Source organism: Henckelia pumila, chromosome 1, assembly GCF_033568475.1.
Source record: "Henckelia pumila isolate YLH828 chromosome 1, ASM3356847v2, whole genome shotgun sequence".
Lineage (NCBI taxonomy): Eukaryota > Viridiplantae > Streptophyta > Magnoliopsida > Lamiales > Gesneriaceae > Henckelia > Henckelia pumila.
The window spans coordinates 90975639-90986536 of NC_133120.1; the positions used below are offsets into that span (position 1 = coordinate 90975639).

The 10898-nt window shown below is 36.4% G+C and overlaps 2 protein-coding genes across 5 annotated transcripts; one reads left to right on the forward strand and one right to left on the reverse strand.

The window, feature by feature from the left end:
• Positions 1 to 20: 20 nt before the first annotated feature.
• LOC140890661 (zinc finger BED domain-containing protein RICESLEEPER 1) lies at positions 21 to 4945 on the reverse strand. Of its 4 annotated transcripts, none has more exons than XM_073298625.1 (5): positions 4618 to 4945; positions 4239 to 4328; positions 3226 to 3450; positions 2030 to 2901; positions 21 to 1402 (listed from the first exon to the last, which is right to left on the reverse strand). In XM_073298625.1, the coding sequence occupies exons 2-5, from the start codon at positions 4291 to 4293 to the stop codon at positions 485 to 487; spliced, it is 2070 nt and encodes a 689-aa protein (XP_073154726.1). In that variant the 5' UTR covers positions 4294 to 4328; positions 4618 to 4945; the 3' UTR covers positions 21 to 484. The 4 variants fall into 4 exon arrangements, with proteins under 4 accessions (XP_073154726.1, XP_073154720.1, XP_073154709.1 ...); XM_073298619.1 differs by having other exon boundaries at positions 4239 to 4332; XM_073298608.1 differs by having other exon boundaries at positions 4239 to 4339.
• A 927-nt stretch (positions 4946 to 5872) lies between these two features.
• Positions 5873 to 10809, forward strand: LOC140880304 (uncharacterized). The gene is made up of 6 exons (XM_073284635.1): positions 5873 to 6245; positions 7275 to 7417; positions 7985 to 8128; positions 8730 to 8915; positions 9526 to 9650; positions 10304 to 10809. Exons 1-6 carry the CDS (start codon positions 6041 to 6043, stop codon positions 10527 to 10529), a joined length of 1029 nt encoding a protein of 342 aa, XP_073140736.1. The 5' UTR covers positions 5873 to 6040; the 3' UTR covers positions 10530 to 10809.
• Positions 10810 to 10898: the final 89 nt, after the last annotated feature.

A 10898-nucleotide genomic window follows, 5' to 3' on the forward strand; every position in this document is an offset into this window, starting at 1 on the left:
CCAAAAGCAGACATGCAGCATATAACTATAAAAAGTCTATTATTCTTCACTTCATCGAACTAATAATTCAGGAAGATGTATAAAACAACATCCAATTCCACTTGTATCGAGGAAAAAAGATGTTTTTCATCAACATTTCCCGTTCTGTACATGAGTGACCGCTCCATCGGCTATGAGCTGTTTCATGTCAACACAACCATGGCATCGGATTTTGGCCCATCACAATTCCATTTTGTACATGAATTAACTTTCAAGAACATGGAGCTGGAGCAGATGTAGCCATTCCGACTCCACTCTATCAATTTAATGAGCCTTCCGTGGAATCATGGTCTAGATATTAGAAAAGAAATTTACAATGAAAGTGCAGCTGTTTTGCTAGATTTTTACAGCTAAAAGGTGTGAGTGAACTGCATACATTATCACAACATAATAAGTAAATTAAGGGTGTCACCTCATCATTATGTCAACTCCTTGCCAATTCAAGTCATCCCATATGTTTTCTGTCAAAACTTCTACTGCTGCTCTCCGTTGCTGAAGCAGCCGCAAGGTCCATAATCCTTTCACAGTCAATCTCAGTCGATTTGTAACTCAGCTTGATTCCACTTTGCAACCATGATTTTACACAAAGCAAAGCTTTTGTATCGCGGTGGGGTATCGAGAACTTCTGCCGATCAATTTCATCGCCCCTGCTACAAAATATGTCTTCAGGAGGCACGGCAGTTGATTGCATGGCCAAGAAATCTCGTGCCATTAAAGATAGCCTAGGATACCTTGGACTATTCACCTTCCACCACTCAAGAACATCTGTTTGTATTGGAGCAGGTTGCTCTGATAAATATTGGGTAAGCTCATCTGTAGCAGAGTTCAAGCTCGCCCTTCGTTTCTTACGAGCGATTTCCTCAGCAAAAGAAACGCTACCATCGGTTTCCAGCTCTTGTGCAGTGTATGGATTGGGAATAGATGGAAAATATCGACTGGAATAATTCCTAATGAAATGATTTCTCGCCTCCTCCATATAGCTTTCTGAGTTGAGGCTTTCGGGAATGAGCTCAAGTTTTATTCGCGGATCAAGAACTGCAGTCATGTATATGAATACATTGCAAACCTGGTCACTGTAGTTTTGCGCCTTGGTGCACATTTCTTCAGCAGCACTCTTAAGCCAATCAGGGCTTTGCCTGGAGTCTTTGCACAATGCAACCGTCTCAGAAATATTCTCCATGAAGAAGAGAACCAGTCCAATGGTCAGTTCTTGATTTGTGCATATATTATTGATGGTCTTATAAAAGGGTTCTAGATAATTATGCATAATTTTAACCACATTTTTCTCGGCCGAATTCAGCAGCAACCTACTACCCAGTTGTTCCTCATACTTTCTGATGACAGTTTCCATTGATTTACCAGCCTGAAAGAAAAAATAGAGCCCCTTACTGAAAACTAGTCCACAAAGGATATTTTTCTGCTCTTTATTCATCAAGAAATGGTTCTCTTCAGGACTATAAATTCAACATTGTTCAGCAACCCCGATTAAAGTTATTGAAATGTTAACTTTATTAATAAAGGTAATAGCATCCAAACGGCTACACTTGATCAAAAGGAACCAACCAGATGAAGTCAGTATTTGAGCTATTACACATTACAACTCCTAATAACTATAGACACGCAAGAACAAGAACGTCGACCATTTTTGCAAGCTTTTGTGACCTCAGATTAGTACCTCAACTCTGACATAGCTAGTAGCACTAGCTTCACAAAAGAACAGTTCATGGTAGCGTCTCCCCGGATCTCTCTAGAACTCAGAATAATTATGTAATTAAACAGTTATCTAAATACTAAACACCAAGGAATAAAATAAAGTGAGAGGACAACGTTAATGAACTACTACTATGATAAGGAACAAAGAAAGTGAGAGGACAACATCATTGAACTAAAAAATTTACTGCATAGTTCTCTTGCTTATTCTAAGGTCATCAATCTAAACAGTGCCACTGAATTCAAGTTTCATTGATTAAGAGGACACAGCAGTATATACCTTGAATGCGATATCAAGCATCTGGTAGCTCCCACTCCACCTTGCTGAGGCATCAAGAGGAAACTTCCAGTTCCCTTCTTGGTATGACAAAGTAAATTGCACAAAATCATCAGAGATTTCCTTTGATGAATTCAGTTCCAGCAAAAACTCCCTAATCTTCAAAATTACAGATTTCGTAGTACTTAGCCCATCATTTATGATTGAATTCAGAGTATGAGCAGCACAAGGGATATAACAAAAGGCAGCCACTTTCTGACTGTCCATATCATCTTTTAATGTATGGCATGCTTGCAAAGCACTAGGACTATTATCATGCGTACAAGAGAGAATTTTCGACTCAATATTGTAAAATCTTAGAACTTTCAATAGAACATAATAAATTTCAGGCCCCCCACAGGGACTTGGAATGTGACAAATATCAAGGAGAACTTTCTTAAACGACCAGTTTTCATCAATCCATTGGCATGTAATGCCCATGTATAGAAGTTGTTCGTAGGAAGTCCAGAAATCAAGAGAGACAGAAACCTTGGGAGGAACCTGCTCCACCATTAACCTCACCTCTTCTTGCATGCTTCTGAAAATTTCAAACAGAACTGTTTGGAACTTTTCCAATGGCCAAAGTTCAGCCGAAGGATTAAGAAATTTAAATGCATTTGTCAGCCACTTTTCTGCTGAAGTAGCCGTGGGAAGGGATGCTGAAATGAGCCACTTAACGAGCAACCAGTTCAAATGATCCAGCTCCATTGAAGGTGAGTTGGCATGACTCGGATGCTTCTTAGCAACTGTCACAAGCTGCAGAATAGGACTGTTGGCAAAATCCCCTATTTTATCATAGCCTGGATGTCGATTGCTGAGATGCCTTCCCAAATTTCCTTCAGCAAACAGAGTCAGGTCGTCAATATTAAGGTACCATTTCCAGTTAAATGCAAAATTATTGCAACAGTAGCAAACCAAGGTGATGCTCTGGTTGGATTAGCAGGAAGAATAAAATCAAATCATAAGTTGGAAATTAATATGAGTTAAAATCTCAACATTTATCTAAACTTGAGCTGAGAACATTAAGACACCATTCACCTTGATCCTATGGCAGAAGTATTCAAAATGCCTATGCTCAGATGACAGCTGATATCTGGTTTAGTTAATGAAGCATAGTTTTAAATGAACCAAAAGGGGATAACAGCAGTTGAGAAATTAACCAGTTGCAGTAGCAATAGAATAGCTTTGTCCACAAATTTTGCACCTTCGACTCTTTCCATCTAGTGCTGTTTCAAAATACTTCAGATAGACTGAAGTCATGGTTTTTTTCCTGTTCTTTGGCATGAGAACAGTACTTCCCTTCTCTTCCGAATGCAGCTCTGTATCCACTAGATCAATGTTGGAGATTATTGTGGTCATTACTGTCCGGGGCTTGGGATCCGAATCTGCTACATTCAACAAAAGAAATAATGGTATTGATAGAAGAGGGGAAAAAAAACTATGAGGTAAGAGCATAAACTGGAAATCCGAATGTCAATACAAGGATAGTCAACTATAGTCTTATTCATCTCCAATATGGCGAGGTTGCCTTTAAAGTCCAACGATAAGGAATTAAATCCTTTCTAATCACTTCATTTGTGATTTCAAATCACCCTCTCCAAAAAACAGTTTATACCCATTCGAATATTTAATTTATATGAACAAGTTCTACCCGGCATTGCCTGCTTTATATGCCTCTCAGACTATTTCAAGCACAGAAACACTTCCTTAAGATCAAATTTATCAAACAAGCTTGCCAATGTGCTCATTTGAAAGATATTTATCCAATATCTTTCCTATTATCCTGATAATTTCTTTAACAATGCCCCAGATAGAGTGTATCAGACAAAAAAGCACGTTCTTTGGGGAAGTTAGAATAAAAGAACTCGGAGATCAGAGCTGAGGATGCAAGCTCTCGAGCCATTGTTGAGATTATTATTAAGTAGTTGTGACATCGTTAAACAGAAATCTTCTTTTTCATTATTTTCTTATGGTAGCACCATCGAAGCACACACCAAAGGCAACAACTTTATGATCTCTGAAACAAGTAAAAGAACAGTAAAACGAGGGCGAGTAATGTGATATAAACTTAACACATATCAACATCAGGAGCATTGGAACAAGTTGCAATTCTTTGGCAAATCGTTAAAATAGAATCTTTGTATAACGCGCGACATTAAGAGAAAATGCCAACCTTTTAAGTTTTGATTGGTATTATTATCATAAGAACCATTGACGCTCCAATCCATCACAACACTGGCAGCAACCTTTCCACCCACTATACCTGTCTGAAATCTGAATTAAACCCAGAACTGAAATCATTAAACAGCTTAATGTCTCAGAATTCTCATCAGTGAACTGACCCAAATAGCGCGCAGGACAGCCGATCTAAAATAATATTTTTAAAATTTTCGATCAATCGTTTAAAAATGCAAACTTTTGGCAAAAAAAAAAAAAAAAAACACTCCGCTAAGCCCTTAACTAATTCCAGGCTGTTCCAGGTTCTCATCTTATCTTATACATTCCAAAAGAAACAGACACAGAATCCGACCTGATAGGCTGCTCATACTCACCGGCTCAGAAACGGATCGAATCAGACAACATCAGGGAAAATTAACAGGGACGTGAGATAAAACTCCGATCCAACAATCTAAGCGGAGGCGCAGCAGTTGTACAAAAGTCAAAGCAATCCAGTAGAAAGGGAATCAGAGGGAAGGAAAGATAATTAGGAAGAAGAAGGAGAAATGGGCAAAGAAAATGGAGGGAATCGGAGAAAGTGAAATGGAGTCGTTGGGATTTTTAAATACAAGGCTAGATTTTGAAGCTAAGCTGAGAGAGTTGCCTCAGAGAGAGCCAGATCTGAGCCGCCGCCGAAGCCGTCCAACTTCCCGGAACTTTGCCTTGTCCCAAAAATATTTATTTACATATAAATATAAATATAATAAGGGTATATTTGGAGAGTAATATTATATATATAGAATCGTGGCACAAATACTATATTTTTCATCTAATAAAATACAATGAGAAATTCATATTTTTGGTCCATAATAATTTCATTTTTGTTAAACTTGATACATTTGAATTTCAAGTGAGCTCATGAGCAAAACTTAAGTCAAAACACGTTAAGGTAGTGTTTGGGAGAATTTCTAAGAAGTATTTCTCATTTTTTTTTAAATAAAATTTCACAAATTTCAAAATTTGTTAAAAAAAACTGAGAAGAATTTCTTGAAGCTCACCCAAACATTACCTAACTCAATATTTTCATTTAATACGTGCACATCTGCATGACATATATTCATTACAAATAGTTAAATAATTTGCTAACATCATTCATCCTAATAATTCATCCTAATAATTCATTCGATAGCTCAAAATATTTAAAATTTATGATATAAAAGGTGATAGAACCTATAAATATTCTTTTTAGCACAAAAACTCTTGTGAAACGTCATTTTTGTAAGACGAATATCTTATTTAGATCACTCGTAAAAAATATTATTTTTTATGTAAATATGAGCATGTTGACTCATCTCACGTATCAAATTCTCACAAGAGACCTAACTACTCTTTATGGGACGAGCTTATCAAATGTTGTTTATTCAGTGCAAATGAGTCATTTGCAGATTGTTGCATTATTACAAAGATTTACCCCATTTGCATCGAATGATAGCCGTGTGATTTTTTAAATAAAAAAACCGGTAGAATCTATAAAGTATTAATAAAAAGTTTTCAATTAAAAAAAAGTTATTTTTCTAATTTAATTCAATAAATTTAAATAAATTTGAAACACACAGTAGCTATCTAGCTAAGAAAAAATAAAGGGAATAAAAGAAAGTCAACACCACACACGAACAGCTTAGGTAGTGAGTTAATTTTGGCGTACGACAATGGAAAAAGATCTAATTAATAATCGATTGATTCTCCGCAGAAAATTGCAGTCTCTCTCTCTCTCAGATTGCTTGTAGAGAGGGAAGGATCGTTGCTATATTGGGAGGCATGGGCTGCTCGTTCTCGGGTTTGAACGCCTTGTACGACGCCGTTAACGGTGGCGGAGACGTGTGGATCAACGAGAACCGTTTCAGGATTGTGAGGCAGCTGGGGGAAGGTGGTTTCGCCTACGTTTTCCTTGTCAAGGAGGTGCTTGCTGATCCTTCGACCACTGGCATTGCGAAGAAGATCAAGGACTCTTCTCACATCTCTGGTACTCACTGATCCGTGATTGAATTATGTGTTTGTTTTTGTAAGGCCCTTTTACTCAGTTGTAGTCAGGATCTGTCAATTTGGGTTTAATTGGATTCGCAAATTTTGAATTAAGTGGTAATCGGTCTGATTTAATGTCGCCTTCTTTTTGGTGGTGGAACTGAGCAGGAAATAGAAAGTCTATCTATGCCAAAAGTCGTATGACTTGATTAAATTTGTGGTGAATTTTCTCAATGCATAAATGTATTGTTCATAAAAAAGAGATGACACAATGGTGCCATTTGTTTAGATACTAGGCTTATCGGTGGGTTTACAGAATTTGCAATCAATCGTCTGTCCTTCAAATAAGTAAATATGCAGATATTGCTCGCTCGACAAAAAAAAAAGGTTAACTACTGTAGTCTGTAGGCCAATTAGCAAAACGTAGCAAGCGTCTGATGATGTTACTTGCCCCTGATTTAATTACAAGAGTTATAGATTTATATAGAAGATAAGTACATCAAGTTACAATTTAAGTAGAGTTTTTTGTAGTATGTTTTTGGAGGACAAAAGAGTTACTATTAAGCCAAGGGATACAATGCAAGTGAGTCTGACAAGTTTCTTATTGTCGTTAACTTTTATTTAATTTTATTTTTTTGAGAATAAAAGTTAGCTTTTAATGTATAGAGGTTTGTCATCAACATAGAATAGAGATGAAATGGGATCCCAAAGTACTCTTACTATATAAAGTAGTTAAATGCATCTTAAAGAGACGATATGAAGGTATCGAAAAAAATTTCAAACAAGAAAGAAGCAAATGTGGATTACCCTAAGGATCACTCTTGCCATTTTGCAAAGTATATCTGATGAAAAGCTTTCTTGTAATGGAAAAATTGTTGCAGGGTGAGGGATAAAGGAAACTGTACAAATCAAGTATTTGCCGACATTTTTATTGTTTATTCCTTTATGTTTTCGGAAGCGATGGTCATTTTGAGCCAAATAGGACTAAATAATACCTGATTGGTACTCTTCTGGATCATTTTATTTGCAGATGATGGAACATATGCAATCAAGAAGGTTCTCATTCAAAACAATGAACAACTGGAGTTGGTAAGAGAGGAAATTCGTGTTTCATCTTTGTTTAGCCACCGCAATCTGCTTCCTCTTCTTGATCATGCAATAATTGCAGTCAAGGTAATTTTTCTTTGATCCATTGTCCCCAAGTCTTATATTTACTCTTTCACAACCAGTAATATAGCGTGTTTAGTTTTGTATTAGTGGCTTAGACATGTCTGGTATGCATGGAATAGTTGCCACTTGCCTCTAGATGCTCTTGGAAAAAAATATGCAGTGATGAAATGCACTATCTATCTTTGTTGTTTCACACAATAAGGGTAACTGCACGGAGAGTTATTACATCATTTTTTGGAGAAAAACTGCAATCTTTTGAAGATGTACTATTTTCTTTTTTTATTATTGAGGCTTGGGCCATCTCAGGCTTTGAAGGGCAAACTTCTATTTTGTATTAATGCTGAAATTATGAATAGCCCAAAAAGCATATGTATGATCAAACAATTCTTTTGAAATATCAGTTTGGAAAATATCCTGCCAAGATTTTCTGAAGTAAAACATGCAGAAGAACGTGGTTGTTGAATTTTATTTTTGTTGTCTACTTAAATGTGCTAGTATTTTCTGCATACTAAGTTCATTATTCCTCATCAGATTGGTTGTTTATATCAAAATCAAATCTTAATTGGCCAGGTTACACAAGATCAATCCTGGAAAAATGAAGCGTACTTATTGTTTCCCGTCCATTTAGATGGAACATTATTGGATAATGCCAAAGCTATGAAAATTAAGAAAGAGTTCTTTTCTACCTCAGATGTGCTTCAAATATTTCGCCAGGTAGATAATGAAAATACTCCCTACTTATAGGTTTGTTGAACTGTGCTTGCAACATGTACAACTAATGAGCTTATGATGCACATGAATTGTTTTGGGTGCCTGTTGATACATGATTGATAAAGATCTATTCACATTTCTTCGAAGGATATATCGAGTTGTTTTTGGTGCCCGTTGATACATGATTTATAAAGATTTATTCGCTTTTCTTCGAAGGATATGTTTGAAGCAACATTTTATGTGTATAATTCAAGTTTTCCTATCTCATGATGACACAAGTTGCACTATTTTTTTAGTGGAAATTTTTATTTGTGCTGCATGCCTGTCTAAGTCGTGTCAATATACTACATAGGTAGTATGAACTTAAACCACTACTTTTGTCTTTAATGATGAAAGTTTTTTTTTGCTATATTCCAACGTCTGTCTCCTTTAAACATGTTGTATGGGCATTTTTATAGTATACACAAATTTTGAAGTGAAATTATACTTCCATTTATAGATTTTATTGTGACTATGGTTGGTGGTTTCCCGAGCAGTAAATTATTGTTCTCATCTACTTTCTTGCTCAAGAAGGATTAAAATTACTGAAGAAACCGTTGATCAGCTTTGTGCAGGACTTGACCATATGCACAGTTTTGATCCTCCATACGCCCATAATGATATCAAACCTGGCAATGTCCTTTTGACACACAGGAAAGGAAAGCCACCTATAGCAATATTAATGGACTTTGGAAGTGCTCGTCCTGCAAGAAAGCAAATTCGTTCTCGTTCAGAAGCACTACAATTGCAGGTTCCTTTTAGAACTTCAGATATTTCATGGATTTATACCATCAGCTTTGTGTCAAGGCAGTGCTCAATTCCCAGATTACTCATTGAATTGTTAGAATGGCTAGGTGGTTGTTAATCTCAACCGCTTATCAGACATTAATACCACCAAAAATGAGTGGCAGTCAATAATAGTTTTGCAATAAGTTGTACTGTATTTCGACTATACTTGTGTTGATATGTGAATTAGTATAAAATTTATAAATATGTATGGCAACTATATTTTCTGACTCTATGGTTTGAAGTACAAAACTGAAAAAATAGCGAACTTGAAAATGTTAGTCCCACTTGGCAGAAAGATAGAAGGACTGCAACTAATAAGCAAGAAAAAGTTAAATTATGAAGTTTGAAATGAAGGGAGAGTAGGAGAGCTCCAAAAAGGTTCCAAATCCCAAGGAAAAGAAATGAGAGAGAGAGAGAGAGAGAGAGAGAGAGAGAGAGAGAGAGAGAGAGAGAGAGAGATAGTTTTCATTGTTGCTTTGTCAAGCTACCTCGATGTGCCAGTTTTGCATCTCAGGCCTTTTTTTGTGGTTAATCAGGATATTTTGATTTGATCTGTGTTTGTTATTACGCAGGAATGGGCATCTGAGCATTGTTCAGCTCCTTTTCGTGCTCCTGAGTTTTGGGATTGTCCTAGCCATGCAGACATTGACGAGAGAACTGATATCTGGTCATTAGGCTGCACTTTGTTTGCCATCATGTAAGAATGTTTCCTTCATTTCTGGAACTTTTCATCTTATTTTTGAAGAAACCTAATGTCACCTTGTTCGTGAGCTATGCTCATTGTGAAACCACTATGAGCATGAATTGTTATTTGTGCCAAACCGTTGAGTATAAGATTTTAGGTTTAATCCCAGTTTCCTAGATAATCTGAAATATATCAAGGAAGTGTTTGCAACCTCGAACACTCCCTTACTATCTTAAGAAGATTATTAGAATGTAATACGAGTGAAGGTTTTTAACTTTAGCATTGTGCATAGAAAATTTTAGCCAATCTTAAATTGTATTGCTTTAAGTCAAATCAAAATTGGATATGTGGATGCTGCTAAGGAAAATAAATGTAACCAATGCGACATTTATGTGAGAGAATTAACTTCTCTATGGCATTTGGGTCGCTGCATCGACAAGGCCAGGTTGCTTTTACATTAATCAAGTTTAATACAATTTTCTTGTAATGAAGTTGTCTAGTTTAGAGGTACCTATCATCTCCTTTTACCCCCTTATTCTTATATTCCTACAAAAAAATTGCCAGGATCTAAAATGCCCAGTTTCTTTATTATGTTTTACTAGGCTCTCTGCTAGTTTGTGTTGTTTGCAACCTCTTACGTCTTTTGCTTCGTATCTGAATTGTAGGTATGGTGTATCTCCATTTGAATTTGCACTTGGAGAATCCGGCGGGAGCTTGCAATTGGCCATTGTAAATGCCCAAATAAAATGGCCAACTGGACCTACTCCTCCTTATCCAGAGGCATTACACCAGTTTGTGACATGGATGTTGCAGCCTCAGCCCGCTGTTCGGCCCTGCATTGGTGATGTTATCATTCATGTTGATAGGCTGATCTCAAAATTTTCAAATTGAAGGAATAGAACTGGAGAACTGTTGGTTTTTTAATCTCATAATGAAGGTTTGTACTTTGTAGAGTTACATCGATGTTGCATATTTATTGGGGCGCATTTCAGATGTGCTGGGATAAGTTTTCGAAACTCCTCCTTTTTGGATACTGTGCTTATACACACACACACACACATATCTAAACTATTAATTATGTATTCTTTCCAAAAAAAAAAAAATTGCATGTATGAAGGTTGATGGAGTGATGGTGTATGTTTTGAATCAGCAAATACAGGATGACACCAATTTGTAGTGTTCATGACTTCATTCTGTGAGTGATTTTAGTCTCTACGTTCAGGCCGTGTGCTATTTTGTTTGCCTCAGAACTGTTTATAC